This window comes from Pogona vitticeps, chromosome 15 (assembly GCF_051106095.1).
Source record: "Pogona vitticeps strain Pit_001003342236 chromosome 15, PviZW2.1, whole genome shotgun sequence".
NCBI lineage: Eukaryota > Metazoa > Chordata > Lepidosauria > Squamata > Agamidae > Pogona > Pogona vitticeps.
Window position 1 is genome coordinate 13,334,783 of NC_135797.1, and position 16,562 is coordinate 13,351,344.

Here is a 16,562-nt window from a genome sequence, read left to right on the forward strand (position 1 = left end):
TCTTTTTTTTTAATTTATTGCATTTATAGCCAGCCTTTCCACTGAAAGATAGCCCTCAGGGCTGCTTGTAAACTTTTTTTAAAGAATAAAAACAAATCCCCAGGGTGGCCTGTGGATGATGCGGCTAGTACTGTCCCCTGCTTCTATCCAACCCTGTGGGAATCCAGATCCATGTACCATGTGGATTTTGAGCTTTATCCCACAGGCCTCTTCTCCTTTTGGCCAGGTGGGCGGTGGGGAACATAAACATGGATGCTCCATCAGCTAGGCTTGGGTTCAGGTCACGACGAGGCGCCCCGGTTTGGCCCGGCCGAAGGCCTGTTTTGGAAGCCCGTCACCTCCACTCCTGCGGCATGGTGTAAGAGGCCTCTTCCGAGACGGACAGGCAGCGGCCTATCTTCGACAAACTGAGTCTGCGGTTTGGCCGGAGATCCTGAGGTAGGAACAAGGCTTCCTGGCTCGGAGGGAGCCCCCCTTCCAGACCAACGTTGGGCAGGGCTTGAGTCGGAAGCGCTTTCCTGGAAGCTGGAGCCTCAGAGGCGGCTGTGACCCCTACGCAGCCGCTGGCCGGCGCTCTCCGCATCCCCTCTCCCAGGGGCTTCAGAGCCAGCTTGGCTTGGGGGGCAGGCTCCTCCATCTGGAGAAGGCCTGGGGGTCCCTCAGCATCTCCAAAGCAATAGGTCTGCATCCTTCTCACCGGGGCCTGTGCTAGCTGGCGCTCCTTGGCGAGGCTGACGGCTTCATCGAAGGACATGCTGCCTCCGTGGCGCCAGTTGTTCCACCTCGGCCTCTGTGGGCTGGCCCCGTGGCCCTCGCTGGGCGCCGGGCACAGTCGCCGAGAGGGTTCGCCTTTCCCGTCCCCGTTCTTGGGCTTTCCCGTCTCCTGACTCTTGAGAGGAGAGCTTTTCATCGGATTCGGGTACTCTCGGTCGGTTTGGCCCCTCTTGGGCCAAAGGCCGGCTTCGTCCAGCGGCGAGGACAAGAGTTTGGGCGTCGTGTCTTCTCCACCCTTCCCGTCTCGACCGTATTTCTCTAAACTCCCGGGCATGGAGTTCCTCTGCTTCTGTCGGGCACCGGAATCGCTGCTGCTGCCGCCGTCCAAAAAGCGAGGCGACGTGGGAAACGTTGAGAAGGATCCTGTGTTTTTACGGCTCTCTGTGTTGCCACGGGACGTATCCAGGCTGGTGGGGCGAAGAGGCCTGGGGTAGGAGCCTTCGCCGACGCCGTCCTTCATCCCGTTTGCACAGACGGGGAGGGTCGGGCCTGCGAGGGAGGCTTCCTTGGCGGTCATTTTTGGCTTCAAGGCAGGAGGGATCTTTGCGAACTGAGGCTTTGGAGGGACCACTGGGAAGGATCTGACCTGCTGCACCCGGATGGTGCTGGAGGTCAATTTCATGGAGACGCTCCCGTCCGAGAGGTCCTGCCGGAAGGCAGCCTTAGCTTCTCCCGGTGGTGCCTGCGGAGGGTTTTGCAGGAGACCTCCCGGCCAGCTCTTTGAGGAACAGGCGTTGGGCTCGAGGCATCCCTCAGAGTCAGAAAACCCTGGAAACTCAGGCCCAGGTGAAGCAGCTTGCTGGGGACTCTCTCCAGGCTGGCCTGAAGTTAGCACTGGGGACCTCCCAGAAGACTCCTTTTCAGGAAAACTGCCCAATAAGGAGGTTTGCCGAGTCCCGAGGGAGGAGGTGTCCTCCTCGGATGAAAGGTCTCTGGCTGTTTCAGGACAAAGCACAGCCTCTTCAGAGGGGAGCCCGCACTCCACGGGTCCATCAAATGCGCCAGATGGCACTGAGCCGCCAGCCTCTACGCCGGTCACGCCGGGAGGACACGGAGGCAGTTCGTCTTGAAATACGGTGTGAGTTTCCAGTGGCCAGTTCCACTCATCGTCTGGGCTTGATGGAGCCGTGTGGTCTTCATGGGCCTCAGCCAGGGACCTGTGGAGATTCTTCTGGTTAACCGCATCCGCTGGTTTCATTTTCACCGAGTCTCCGGTTCGTAGAAGCATGTCTTTTCCATTTGGGCCGCTCACAGCTCCTTCCTCCCACAACGTCAAAGGTGAGTCAACCCCGGCAGCCTCCACCATCGCAGTCTCAGCTTCGTCCTTCTGTTGCGTTTCCCAGTCCCCAAAATCGCTTCTGGGGTTGGCAGTGGTTTCCTCAGAGGGGTTCATCTCTGGTTCTGGATGGGCATCGGTGAATCCTGGGCCATGGGCTGGCGAACCCCCCACCTGAGGCTCTCTCTCAGCTTCAGAGAGATGGGACCTAGCGGGGTCTTCGAAAGGGGTTCCCCCTACTAGACTGAAGGGTTGGTCTTCCAACGGGGCTTGGGGGAAATCCGCCTCGGAACCTCGAAGTTTGTCGGACGGCTGGAGAGGCTCCGGTTCGTTAGCTAAGGGGCTCAAGTCATCGAAAGCGCTGAGGTAGACCTCTTCGGAGTCCCCTTCTTTTGGCAGGTCTTCGCTGTGGATGCAGTCTGTAGCGAGATAATACTCTTCCTCTTCCCCCAGATGTTCGTCCATGCACTCCTCGATGGAGAGGTAATCCAGAGGTGGCAGCGAGGAAAACATTGCCAGCTAGACGCCAAGAAACAAAGAGAACTGTGGAGTTAAACCAGGCTTCGTCCATCCGGGCACCAGCGTTACCCCTTCCTTTCTTAAGAGTCACTTTTAATGCAGCGTTTCCCAGATTTGGGTCCCCAGATGTTTTTGGACCACAACTCCCAGAAGTCTTCACCACCCGCTGTGCTGGCTGGGATTTCTGCATTGCAGTCCAAGAACATCTGGAAAACCACTGCATGGGACTACTCTCGTTTCTCTCTGGGTGCGACTGTGTGGATAAATGCAAGAAGGGGATCGGTTCAATTTAGGGTTTGTCTTAATTGATCGTGTGACGTAAAAGCCAATACGAATCAGCCCGGCCCCTTTTTGCTTCTGAAGTGGAGTCCCGTTCCTGCCCCCCCCCCGGCTGCCGCAGGGGGCTTCTACTTTTAAAAAGCTGGAACCCTTCGAACAACGTTTTCCCTGTATGATTGTTTTATTCTACGAAAAATTTGGGGACGTGGCTGGTTGTTGTTCTCGTGACACGCCTCCCTTAGTGGATCTATCTCCCTAGTGGCTCTGAAATTTTTAATTAAATAATAATGATTATTGCATTAAGCACTCAATCACGATTTCTTTGGGATTTCGGCTATTTGCCTTCTCACAGACAGTCCTCTTGGTCGTGAGGATGTTCCCCAGCCAAGCCTTGCACCTCACCTGCACCTCACTTCCCATCATCTCATTCATGAACCCGCTTCCCATGTCATCTTCCATGGTGGATGGGTTGTCCAGGTCACCGCCAGCAAACGCAGGGGCCACGTTGAAGCTTGGTGGGTTTTGGTCTTCCTGCAGGCTGTCGCCTAGCCACGCATCCTGGCTGTCCAGGAAGGAAAAGGAGTCCTGGACCTCCATAGACATCCGGTTCACCTCTGAGTCGTTCAGGCCTCCCTCCTTTGTGTCTGTTCCTAACGGACGTAACCAGAAAAGAACAAATCAGGTCTTTAGGGCGGCGACTCCCTGTTTGGCAAGATCGAGCCTTTACGATCCCCACGGCTAGATATAGTCAAGAAGTAGACGTTATAGATAGCCTGGGATTGGAAGAGGATAATCCTTAACTAATGAAAGCATCTGAGTGTAACTCCGGGCGCTCCTCTTAGATCTAGGATTCTGCTGTCCAGCTTGCTTTGTTTAGATGGGTCTCCAGGATTCAAACACAAGCTTCCTTTGAGGTCTCATTTCACAGATGTGGAAAGACAAGCAAAGTACAACTTCTTTGCAACCTTTGATTGCTTTCAGCTCTGATGTCTGTGTCTGGCCTCAGTTCGGATATTGGTGACTTAATCAACTGGAAGCATGTTGATTTACTATAAGAGCAAGGATTTTGTGGGGGGGTTTTATACAGGCTGTGGTTTAAATCAGAGGCTGATGGGTTGCATAATTCTAAGAACCTTGCCTGACTACCTTCAGATCCTAAAAACTTCATCGGCGGCTGTGTCTCATCTGCCTTGAAACTAATTTTCCTGTTTGAAAGACTTTTTAAAATTGACCAGACCCTCCTCTGGGCTGCGTATAGGGGCCATGTGTTGTTGTTGCTGTTGTTGTTTTAAAAAAACACAATATTTAGGGACAGCAGAGGTAAAGGATATCACGGAAAACACGGTAACACAGTGTCCTAGTTTGCACTCTTTTTGACCAAAATATGGGGAATGCCTCCAAAATATCAGGAGTATTATTAGTGTAGCAGGGCTGTCATTTCGACCTCTGGCGCCACGGTTTGCCGACGCGTGGTTCAGACGGACCAGAAAAGGGACACGGGTGTGCATTAATTGCATCTTTGTTCTCTTTGGATGGGCTCGCTTACCTGCCGGCTCCTCCTTCCCCGTGGAAGCTTCGTGGCCCCTCTCCTTCTCCTCCTGTTCCTCCCCCTCTTTGGCCACGGAAGAGTCCACGGGCTCTTTCTCCGGGGCGCCGTGGCTCAAGGCCGGACACTCCTGCCCCCGGGTCAGCCGGGAGAGGGTGAGGTTGGAAGTGATGTGGAAGGGCACCATGACGGAAAACGGGCCCGAAATGTGGACCCCGGCGCACTTCTCCGCTCGGTTGCGCGCGGCTTTGGGGGATCGCCCTTGAGGGGAGGCCCCGACGAGGCTGGACCGGCTGGCTTTGGGGGTGGTGGGCTCCGATTTGGCCGTGGCTTCGCCCTCCGACTCTCCGCCGGGCGGTTCTTTGACCTCGCCTGGCTCCAGGAAACTGGGGTCGAGCGAGGCTGGGCCGTCAAGACTGTCCTGGTAGAGAGTCAGCTGCTTCTGAGACTTATTCCTCCCGAGCTGAGCGTCGTCTGCACCCAAAGGAGAGAGAGAGAGAGAGGGAGAAGCAGGTCACAGAGATGCCGAAAGGGATGGTATGCTGATCCTTGGCTCCAGCACTTGTGGCAGGTGGACTGGATCCATGAGTAGCAGAGGGAGAGAAAGAGGACCCGGTCATTGTTGATATCTCGATCTTTTTCCTGCGAATAACCACTTATTGATCTGTGGATTGCTACTCACAGGCTGTGCTTCCTTCCTGCTTCCTCTCTTAGAGGCAGTTGTTCTTTCTTTCTATTAGAAAGAGCCACCCGCATGTCTTTCCGTGATGGCTGTAAGCCAGCCCTCCCTCCTGAAAACTATTTTTAGGGAATTTTGCAAACTATGCTCTATCCCAGAAAGAAATCTAAAAGGGTTTGGTGTTTTTTTTGGGGTGGGGTGGGGTTGGGGGTTGCCCTAATTATCAGCTCTTGGAGTACTTATTTTCCTTCTAAAAATAAACAAGCTTATTTTGTGCAATTATAAATCCCCAATATTTTGCTGTATCTGCAAGTAGCTTTAACCTTATGGTGCGTTTAATGCAGACAAGCCAGATTTTTCTAGGCTTTTACCCTTCCACTGCGAGGACTCAGATCTTATGGCATCAAGGAATACTTGCCCACCCCTAGGAAGCGCCTGAATCTATGGCTCAGCATTTGAACTCAGGACAGAGAAGCAATGGAAGGAAGAAGGGAACTCTGTGGCTGTGTAGCCTCTGATTGTTTGATTACTCTTCTTGGGCTCTGACGTCAGATCTGTAGATTGATATTCTTAGGCTCTGCTTCCTTCCTATGGCTGCCTTAAAGAGGGCAGCCAGGACTCTCATGTTCTGAAGAAATACGTGGCTTCAGCAAAGGACTCCTTGTGAGTCAAGTGACACCATCTTTGCTAGGCTTCACTATGTGGTCCAATCTACCAGCTACATCAGTGGCAACATACAGTAAATGCTGGGTTTAATTTTATATATTGTCATCTTACTGCATACTTTACTACTGTCGTATGGAATAGAAATCTTCTGATTTCTCTTTATTGACGTTTGTGCATTAGGGAAAAAAAAGTGTTTTTAAGAATACATCTTGTGTTTACTTTAGAGGTGAAGAATAAGAGACGAAGTAGGGGAGGAGCCAAAAAATTAAAAATGAATTAAAGAGAAAAGGCTTCCTAGCTGTCCCATTTCTCGGGAGACAGAGGACTGGAGAAAAAAAAGGTGGAAACACCTGCCTCCTTTAAGGGCCTTTAAACAGCTGCAGATTTGTTTTTTTCCACCTACCGTTGCTGGCACACGGCACCGAGCTGAGGGAGTCCATGCTTTTGGCTGGCCGTAGGCGCATCTTGGCGGCTTCATCGTCGGGAACAGAAAAATCAGAGTTGAGAGACTGTCCTTCTGCACCACATCTCACTGACAGAAGCTTCACCGGGACCCGCTTTTCCTGATGGAATCCCGCCACCCTAGAAAAGTCCCTGATGGTGTGTTGGGGGAGATGGTGGCTGGAGACGCAGCCCCATGGGAGACGCAGCTCCCTGCATTGCTGGGCCACCCTGCCCAGTTTATTAAACTTTTAATTCCAGGAGGACACCCGTATCTGTGGGGGATTGGTTCCAAGCCCCCCCCAACCCCTTGCAGATGTTGAAAAAAAATGCAGATTATGGTGAACGCTAGACATAACATGGTCTCTGGCTCCCTCTAGTGACTAGTTCTGGTAACTACATCTTTAGAAATACGTATTTCTAGGATTTTCCTTTTAATAGTTTTAGACCACGGGTAAGTGAATCAGCGGATACCGAGCCCCATGGATAAGGGGGTCCTGCTGTATATTCCTCGGCCAAAGCGGCACACCCGAGGATGAAAGGCGTTGTTTTAAATGGCAGATGTGCTAGTCCTGTTGGTTTTATAATGCACAATCCTTACCTTTCTTTAAAAAAGCCAGAAGATGGAGTACTAATGTCATAAAAACAGCTGCCTTCATGGATGTCCAGGAGGGAGTGGGATAAAAACATATCCCCTCATCCAAAATGTACTGGTTACTTAAGTTTACCCAAACTAATGTATTGTGTTGTAGTGGCGTATGCTAGGCACACCAGTTGTGCTTGTATACCAAGCACTATGGGGCAGTTTATAAGCATCATGCTTTAGGGACGTCCGCTACTGACTTTAGCCTTTCTCCTCCTGCACTGTCACTACATCTGGGTTTCTTTTTGAAGCCATTAGCTGAGGGTTGTCCTTTTTTAGAGTTCCTTGGGGCAGTTCATCCTCTGGACCGACACGCTCCCGACATTCATGGTGCCTTTCCCCCTCTTACCTTTGTCCTCTGGTTTATTCATTTTCCGTTTGGAGTCCTGACTGTATCGCCCTAGATTGAAAATGGACTTCCACCTCTTTCCCTTGAGAGAGCCTTTTCTTCTGTGAAGAATCGAAAGAGAGCTTAGGAACTGCCGAGACGTGCTCTTTGGGTGGTTTTTGTGCAGAGCTAGAAAAAGTCATCCTTTCTCGGACCACAACTCCCAGAATCCACCCGCCAGAACGGCCCTGTGTCTGGGTCATGGAGGGCGCTGTGATTCTGCGGTGGGTGTTGCCTTGGACTTTTAGAGGAACTGCCAGAAGTGCCAAAAACACCTTTGGGAGGGGAAGAGGTGCGGGGGGGGGGGGGAACCGAGACGGCCTTTTAAAGTTCGGGACCCAACCCCTAAGCGGCTCCTCTACTGCCTCTGCAGGAAAGAACAGGGGTGTCCAAGGGCAGTCCAAGGCATGAGGAGAAGGAGAAGATGGTGGTTTTGTTTTGTTTTGTTTTATTAGTAAAGTCGCTTCTGGGATTCTTCTGGGGTTAGGGGCCCTGAAACTTAAGCTTTATGAGTTTCAAAGTAGATCCACCTGGGCAGGAGGGTAGATGTAGTCCCACAAACCAGGCGGGTGCCAGATAAGGAAGGAAGGTAAGCAAGAGAGAAGGAAGGAAGGAAGGAAGGAAGGAAGGAAGGAAGGAAGGAAGGAAGGAAGGAAGGAAGGAAGGAAGGAAGGAAGGAAGGAAGGAAGGAAGGAAGGAAGGAAGGAAGGAAGGAAGGAAGGAAGGAAGGAAGGAAGGAAGGAAGGAAGGAAGGAAGGAAGGAAGGAAGGAAGGAAGGAAGGAAGGAAGGAAGGAAGGAAGGAAGGAAGGAAGGAAGGAAGGAAGGAAGGAAGGAAGGAAGGAAGGAAGGAAGGAAGGAAGGAAGGAAGGAAGGAAGGAAGGAAGGAAGGAAGGAAGGAAGGAAGGAAGGAAGGAAGGAAGGAAGGAAGGAAGGAAGGAAGGAAGGAAGGAAGGAAGGAAGGAAGGAAGGAAGGAAGGAAGGAAGGAAGGAAGGAAGGAAGGAAGGAAGGAAGGAAGGAAGGAAGGAAGGAAGGAAGGAAGGAAGGAAGGAAGGAAGGAAGGAAGGAAGGAAGGAAGGAGGGAGGGAGGGAGGGAGGGAGGGAGGGAGGGAGGGAGGGAGGGAGGGAGGGAGGGAGGGAGGGAGGGAGGGAGGGAGGGAGGGAGGGAGGGAGGGAGGGAAGGAAGGAAGGAAGGAAGGAAGGAAGGAAGGAAGGAAGGAAGGAAGGAAGGAAGGAAGGAAGGAAGGAAGGAAGGAAGGAAGGAAGGAAAAGAGAGTGGAGGAAGGAAGGGAGCTGATGCAGGCAGGCAGGCTCGTACTTGCTGTCGGTGAGTTCAATGATGGTGTGGTAGGGGCGCATCTGAGGCGGGCCGTCCCCCTGGTTCAGCATCGCTGGGACGTTGTAAGGGAAACTGTACTTGTCCTCAGAAAGAGGAACCGGTGCCGACATAAGAAGAAGGGACTTCCTGAGAGATTCACGGCTCCCGACTGTGGCAGAAAGACAAAGCACCACGAGATGTTCTTCACGGTCCCTTTGCACCCCAATCATCTGCCAGAAGAGGCAGTCAAGGGGCTGACAATGTCAAAAATACAGACCTGCCCACATCCTGGGACTTTCGACGGGCGCCCCATGGCATTTCCCCCCACCCCACCCCACAAAAGGTGTGTCTGACTGTGCGGTGGAGGAACGTCGTCCCCCTGGACCTAGACCTTGGGTTGCAAGGATACGCTCCAGAAACATGCCAGCGCCTTTCTGCATTCATTTGCACACGCACACATTCAGATTGGTGCTGAACACACACCCCTCTCTCCTTCTGTGGACTGAGGACAAGAGGGCCCTCCCTACCTCGCAGAGGGGCGTCTCCAAAAATCTGGTCCACGTGGGTGAGGATAAACTCCACCACGATGGACTGGATGCGGACCTCCATGAAGGCAGCTGTGCCGTTGAAGCCGGAGGCCTCAATGTCCTTGGACCTGAGAAAGGAAGGAGATTTTGGGAAGAAAGGAGTCCAGAAAGCAAACCCTCAGGTCTGGAAAGGGCACCCTTCGAACCCGGATCTTTTGAACTGAGAGCTTTATTTCCCTTTTGCATTTCACAGCATACCTTGTGTTTCCCGGACCTCGGTTGCAAAGTGCTTTGCACAATCTGCTAAGCTCGGTTTTTGAGCCGGGCTATGCAGAACCTGAGTTGCTCTTTGCAGTCTGCCCACAGCTACTTTGCAAATGAATGTCTTTTTTCCCCCCAAAGTGCAAAAATGCAGAAGACCTGGCTGTACAATATGTGATGCATAAGTGTCAGAAGGTTAGACCCACGTGCACCAGAATAGGGCTAGCTCCCTGGGAATGAAGTTATTGGGACTGTAAGTGCCAGGCGATGAGAGAAAAAGCGTGGGCTATTCTGGGGAACTTGATGTTGTTCTACTCTGTGAATCCCTGCACTTCTGCTGTGCAGCTAGGAGAATTTAACCAACAATTCAAAAGTCCATACCTGCAGTAGTATGTGAAAACCGAGAGTAGGCATTAAGGAAATCTAAAGCCTCTGGGTCTTTGGAAGAGGCTTTTACAGACAGTGATATTCTTCTTTCTGTCTCTCCCTCTGTTCCTCAGATCAAGTGCTAGCTCAAGGATGGGGTGAGCTGGTCCTCAGTGGGTTGGACTACAACTCCCATCGACCCTAGACAGGGAGGGACGATGGGAGTTGAAGCCCAACCATCTCTGAAAGCGTGGCATTCTTCTCGGCATCAGCCCGCTTGCTCCTTTCTGTTTCATGGGGTTCTGAGGAGCTTCACCAGAAAGAACCACTGACCGGTTCTGGGCAGCCCAAAAGCGAGAAGCTTGTATGTACCTTTAAAGAGGGAGCGTCTGTTTAGCCAGGGTGTCCACTGACACTCTGCGAGCGAACCTCTCTCTCCGCCCTCCCTGTAGCCGCCCCACAAAGATGTGCCGGAAACCTGGGCACTCCCCAAGGGGTCCGTCCCACCCTCGCCTCCTGCGAGGGGCGGCCTCACCTGAGCAGGTTGGGGGCCCAGACGATGGCCAGGTTGCGGACGTGCATGTTGGTCTGGGAGCTGAAGGAGGCCATGTGGACGAGGTGCTTCATCAGGAACTCCAGCGTCCTGGGGGAGAGGGCGAAAGAAGGGGAACAGCCCCAGTGAAAAGACAGCAAGGCTCAGCGGGCTTGACGGATCAGCCCTCCAATCTGGGGCTTGGTTTCATGTTTAAGCCTCTTCAAAGAATCTTCAAGCAGCCAGCACGGCTGGTTGGTGGTCAGGATGGGGTTTTTCAGAATGAAAGGACTCCTTTTCCCATCATTGGTATACTCTTGGTTCAATCCTCCATCCAAACAGAGGCTGCAGCCAAGAAATCAGAAGAAAACTGGGAGCAGGAGGAAGGGCAAGCCGCGAGGGAATTAGAAAAGATCGTTAAGTATGAGGTGTCACCGGAAACCAAGACCAAGATTATTCACACACTTGTATTTCCGATCCCTAGGTCGGAGCGTGAAAGCTGGAAAGTTAAGAAAGCTGGAAGGAATAAATTTGATTTGTTTGAAAGGTGGGGCTGGAGGAGAGCTTTGCAGATACGCTGGACGGCCAGAAAGACCAACCAGTGGGTCCTAAATCAGATCAAATCTGAACTGTCCCCAGAGGCAAAAATGACAAAACTGAGGTGGTCCTACTTTGGGGCACATCATGTGAAGGCATCATTCTCCGGAAAAAGGCAGTCATGCTGGGGAAGAGAAAGGGGGAGTGTAACTTCTCCACAAGGGCAGGCTCTGAGCCGAGCTGCAATTAAGTTTATGGATCACTCCTCCTGCACTATCCTTTTTTGCCTTGGTAGGACTCCCCAGAGTAATAGCTCCGATTTGGTAATCCCAGGCTCAGCCAGTAGACCGCGTTCTTGCAGCTGAAAATGCCGAATAATCCGAACATGGAACAGAATCGCAGACTTTCTGGTCCATGCAGGTACCTGTAGTGAGGTGATGGGAGCTCCTTCAGCACTTCTTTAATCTTCTCCAGCCGGCCCTCTTCCATCTGGATTGCCACAGCTTCCTGGGAGAAACAGTAGATGGGAGGGGGGAGAGATGCCCAGATTGAAGGACTGATCAGTGGAATCAAGTGCCATACAGCCTGCAAAATTCCAGTCAGTTCCCTCTAGAAATCCCCTAAAATGTCCTGTAAAAAGTAACTTTGGGAAGTAACTAGAACCAGTTACTTGTTATACCAAAAGTAACTATTCAACTTGTACTTTCATTGTTTTTGAGGTCTAGCTTAGTTACACCATGCAACTGTAACTAGTTATAGGTAACTGTGCTGCTTGTAACTGCTCACTGTCAGACTGCCCTTTCCCTCATGTGATCTGGAAAGGATCTCACTCGGGGAGAAGTTGGATAAAAGTCTGGTTTTTTGGGGTCTACAAAAGGCAGAATACCCTAATCAGTATTGGGATGGCTAGCCAGGGGCCTTGCTGGCCGGATTCTGCTGGGGTAGTCTGAAAAAAGTCACTTTCCTGAGTTTTGGTACTAAAGAGGGATCACATACATACGCCAGGTGTACTCACTGCAAACTTGTCGTACAGCTGGTAGGTGAGGAGCGGGTTCGGGAGCTCACGGAAGTAGGCCTTGCAGAGGGAGCTCACACAGTGGATGTCTTGAAGGTACACATCTTTGTTGAGGTCCGGAGTGCGGTCGGTGTCGAACTCAAGCCTGTGACAAGAAACCCAGAAGGATCCAGCCTGGATGGTAACGTCCCTGTAGCCCAAGCGCAGTGGCCAGCGCCAGGCTGGCCGGGTCAGGGGGCACCCGCTAAAGTCACAGGGAACGGCCAGCCTTCCCTGGTATCCTCCGTTTCCTTCCCCTTTTCATACTGCCCAGAGGGTGAGCTGTTGTGACATCTTGTGGCAGGGAGTTCCACTGTTTAACAACACATGGTATGTCCTTTTATCTGTCTTGAATCTCCCCTTTTTCGGTCTCTGTGCATGGCTCACCTCATGATGCTGCTTCCCATATTCTCCATTTCCCCCTAAATCAACACATCTCTACTATCTCTCCTCTCTTCTCCATGAGCGCCTACTTTTGGATCCTACTTTTCCTGGTCCCATCAAGGGGCACGAAGGGCCCCGTGGCCGGCGTGCCTAACCCTCGAGGCAGCTTTTCCCGGGGACCCCGGCCTTTACCTCAACTTCTGGATGTTCGACGAGACCCCCGAGAGCCGATAGATGCCGTCCACAATCCCGTGATGTTCCACGAACTCCGTGCAGCTCTTCAGCACCTGGGGGACTACAGATGGGGGTGGGTGGGTCCCACGTCAGCCTGGGAAACCTCTTTCTCTCCCAAACCGTCCCCGAAGTCAGCCAGGGGGAAAAAAGCAGAGGCCTCAGGTGACAGTTTTTTTTTGGGGGGGTTGCCATCTCTTGGGACCCCCACGGCCGGGGTGTCTTCTTTCACGTTTACCCCCCCTCCCAAGTCCCTAAGACTGCAGTTTCCCCCCTGAGTTTCCCCAGAATTTGTGGGTAACTAATTGTGAGTAACTAGCTCTGTAACTAGTTACTTTTTGGGGATGAGTCATGTAAACCATAGTTACCAAGTTCGTTTTCGGCAGAACCCGTAAAATCTAAGTTGTTTAGTGGTGGTAACCCCTTTTCAGTTATTTTTTTAAAATTTACTTTTAAAGAGTATTTAAAAACATGTTTAAGGGGTGTTTTAAGATGTTTTCAGGCTTTATGGCATTTTTCAAATCAGAATTTAAAAGTCTCTTTCCCCAAGTTCTACCTCTGATTTTCCTTTTGTTCTTTCTTTGACCCGTTGCTCTCTTCCAGCCCTTGGTCTCCAGGCCCACTTTCTGGAAGGGTCCCGATCCTTCTTCCTCCCAGGTTTTTGAGCCTTCGCCCCTGCTGCCCCCTTTTCCACCCAAACCCATAAGGGCTCTCTCTGGATTGGGGCCTTTCACGGTCAGACCACATGGTCTTTCTAAGCACGCAAACCTTTCTGTGCTATCGAGATTTGTGACGTGCAGGCAAAGAGAGAGCTATCTTTCAGTGGCCGGCTGCAAAACAAGAGCAGGAGGACTGGCCAAGGGCAGATCAAAGCAAGCTCCTGGATAGAATAACCAGATACCGTATTTTTCGCTCCATAAGACGCACCTTTCCATAAGACGCACCGATTTTTTAGGAGAAGAAAACAGGAAAATATAATCTGTTTTCTTCGCTCCATAAGATGCACAGACTTTCCACCCCCTTGTTTTGTGGGAAAAAAGTGAGTCTTATGGTGCAAAAAATACAGTAGTTTTTCCCACTTGAGGGAGCACAGCTTCTAGTTACAGAATTAGTGTCTCATCGAGTGCGATCCTCACAGATTCACTCCAATACGTCCCTGTGGTGGAGTAGATCTGTAATTTTAACAGTCCCACACAGCTCTTTGTCATTTTGGATTAAGTTGGATCATTGTTAAAGCCTCTTCTCCCCCCCCCCTCTTTCTTGACATTTGTCTCGTTTAGGATCCCTTATCCTGGGCTTTTTCAGGGACAGGGTTTTAAATATTCTGTTGCTCAATCATTTTGGAACAGCCAGGTGGAAAGGTGCAGAAAGCTGAGCTCCACCATCTCCCGAGAAACAGGACCCCCCCCCCCAGATGTTTGCTCAAAACAGATTTAAAAACCTGCAATGACATGGATCGGAAATCTGTTGTTTTAATTACGTAGATTCATGCGTTTTTTTAATGCATGGCAAATCTGGAAGCGCAGAGCATAAAAGGAAGCTGCGCACCACATCCTGAATTTGTAAACCTCCAGTTCTAAAATTGGTGTATCTTATTAGGTGGCAATACTGGCCTGGTCGGAGAAGGCATCTGTGAGACTCTGAACAGAATAGTTTCCCTCCTCTGGAAATGTGTGTGTATGTGTGCGAGGGGGGGGGAGTCTCTTTGGTTTCCATTTTTCCTTCCCAATTTCAAAGTACAAAGCTTAGGGTATTTAAAAAAAAACTTTGGGTTATCCAGGTCTTTGTAGCCCCCCTGTGCATCACAGGGGCCTGATCTCAGGGAGTGTGCCCAGCCGGATTCGGGGTGGGTGGTTGCGTCTCGCCAACGTGCGAAGCCGTCCGTGTGCTTCCTTTTGTGATATTGCACAGTCTGTTCAAATAAACCTTGCAAGATGCCGGCAGCTTTCTGTCTTCTGCAGAAGCTCGTTGAGGCTCGGGTTGGCCCCGAACCGCCGATTAACACGGCAACTTGCAAGCACCCACCCCCTGCCCATGCGCACGTGCATGCGCCATGCAAGCACCTACGTATGGTGTGTGTGTGTGTGTGTCTTTCCCACCCAGGTTTGGGTGTCTGGGTGGAGCATCTCATTTCCCCACCTGATACAGGAAGCGAAAGTCAGAGAGGAGGCCCTCAGAAGCAAGCTGAGCTGAAGATCTCTCCTTGTTAGGTCGCTCATCTTCCCCTCTTAGAAAGAATCAGCTAAAAGCTAATTTTTGCAATGTGTTACTTCCAAGCTCCGGGAATAAAAAACTCCGAGATCCTAAAAATCTGAACCTAAGAGGGAGTGGGTCGGATGATTATTCTTCAGAGTTTGGGGCCGCCGGCTGCAGACATTAAATCTCGTGGGTGGGTGAGGGATGGCTTTATTTTATTTATTCGTTTGTTCGCTGGTTCACTTATGTATCTCAAGTTATTCAGGGGTGGGAGGTTGATGTGTCTTTCTTATTTGGGTTCGGCCCTGAACTCGGGTTAAATGAAGAAAGGAACAATTCTGATATCAAATCCATATGCGTGAGGTCCAGATCAAAGTGGAGTAAATGGATTAGGTTCCGGAGCAAATTGGAGAGAAATTTCAAACCGGTTTGTGCCCGGAGCACAACTCAGATCAGATACAGCACAAATTGCTTTGAACTTTCGCTTTTTCCTTTTTTTTAAAGAACAAGCCAGGATAAGATCCACTGTGATTGCACCCAAATAAAAGGCTAACCAGTTGTACTCCTTAGGAGATACTTTGGCCCCTAAAATATATATATTTGCGTTTCTGGATCGCCAGAGGTTTTTTTGGGGGGGGAGGAAATATCCCAGGAACTGGAGGGATACACAGAAAGGGCTATGACCTGGTTGTGGGAGGCAGTTTACACTTTGCCCTAATTTATTATTTATTTATTTTAGTCATTCGATACGTCTCCCTCCCAGCTAGTACTTAATCACTACTCTAGGCGGTTAACAGCGGATAAAAACACCACTGCCCACCCAGACCCACAAAGACCCTTAACGGCGAGATCTAGACCGAAATAGGAATAAGTATAACCCAAAATATAAAATAACCCTAAAGGCAACGGCTAATAGCACGACCTGTTCGCTCAAAGCTCATACAACTGTTGCCCTTCCTCAGCCGCGCACGCGGCACCCGAGCCTAATAGCGTAATAAAATTCCCGTGGAGTTTAGCAGACAAGCCCAGTAAGTCCACCAAGGAAAAAGAAGAATATTCCAGAAAGCAAAAATGACACAGCTGTTCAAATTTTTGCACCGATGTTTTGGGACAAAAACACAGGCTTGCGTCACTGTTTAAATACGATTCTTTGCCTTCTGCTTCTTGCGCACCTCCACCCACTGACTGTTGTGACCCACCTGGACGGTCTTGTGTGTCCCTCCCAAGAAATCCAGCATCTCCCCTTGGGGGGTATTTTTTTTCATTTCTTGATTGTTCTCCGATTTGCCTAGACGACGTGGCAGCGTATGTAGGGCAACCCTGTCATTAACAGCTATCGCCTAATTGCACTTGTTAGACACCTTTTGTCACTTTCCCCTACATGCTTTGCCAAAAAGGGTTGTATAACACCACCACCCCACCACCCCCAGCAGTGGCCCACCCACACACGTCTCCTGGAGGATGGGATTATGGCATGTCAGGACACCAGGGAAGCATACTTGAGCATGATCCCTTGGCACACCATCTCCACACTTTTGCACACTGGTGGAACTGGAAAAAGCTAGCAGGGGCGGGAGCCTTGCTTTCAGGAAGGAGTTGGCATTCAGTTGTAATATCATCACCATATATCACCATATGGCACCAAGGCAATGCTGACTTATGACTGTGCCGCTTGCCCAAGGCCACCTAGGCTGGCTCTTCTCCCGGGAACCCCCAACCTCTACAAGTGTCCCCCTCCCCCCCAAAAAAGTTCTTTTTGGAGTCTTCAGAAACAAACAAAAGATTCATCCGTGGCCGATATCTCCATCAGGATCAACTGTAATTTCACAAACTATGCAAGTTTTTTGAGTTTAACCCTAGGATAGAAAGCAAGAAAAGAACTGGCTTCAAAGCCTGGGGCTCGGGGCCAGAACGAGGACAAGCAAGCAAGAATTGCTGGGGGAATC

At 50.9% G+C, this 16,562-nt stretch overlaps 2 protein-coding genes across 4 annotated transcripts in view; one reads left to right on the top strand and one right to left on the bottom strand.

Annotated features, from left to right (window-relative positions):
- KLHDC9 (kelch domain containing 9) overlaps positions 1-16,562 on the top strand; it is a 115,708-nt gene that overhangs the window by 3,965 nt on the left and 95,181 nt on the right. The window lies entirely within an intron of this gene.
- Positions 1-16,562, bottom strand: part of ARHGAP30 (Rho GTPase activating protein 30) — a 24,380-nt gene continuing 7,818 nt past the window's right edge. Inside the window, exons 2-12 of one of the 3 annotated variants that reach the window (XM_020810253.3) lie at positions 12,382-12,484; positions 11,767-11,911; positions 11,176-11,258; positions 10,218-10,325; positions 9,056-9,183; positions 8,529-8,697; positions 7,173-7,270; positions 6,143-6,211; positions 4,395-4,868; positions 3,251-3,498; positions 1-2,569 (exon numbers count right to left, since the gene is read on the bottom strand). In XM_020810253.3, coding sequence (XP_020665912.3) covers positions 335-2,569; positions 3,251-3,498; positions 4,395-4,868; positions 6,143-6,211; positions 7,173-7,270; positions 8,529-8,697; positions 9,056-9,183; positions 10,218-10,325; positions 11,176-11,258; positions 11,767-11,911; positions 12,382-12,484 — 3,860 coding nt within the window. In that variant the 3' untranslated portion in view covers positions 1-334. Of the gene's footprint in view, positions 2,570-3,250; positions 3,499-4,394; positions 4,869-6,142; positions 6,212-7,172; positions 7,274-8,528; positions 8,698-9,055; positions 9,184-10,217; positions 10,326-11,175; positions 11,259-11,766; positions 11,912-12,381; positions 12,485-16,562 lie in introns of all 3 variants that reach the window. The other 2 variants (XM_020810252.3, XM_020810254.3) reach the window with 2 other exon arrangements.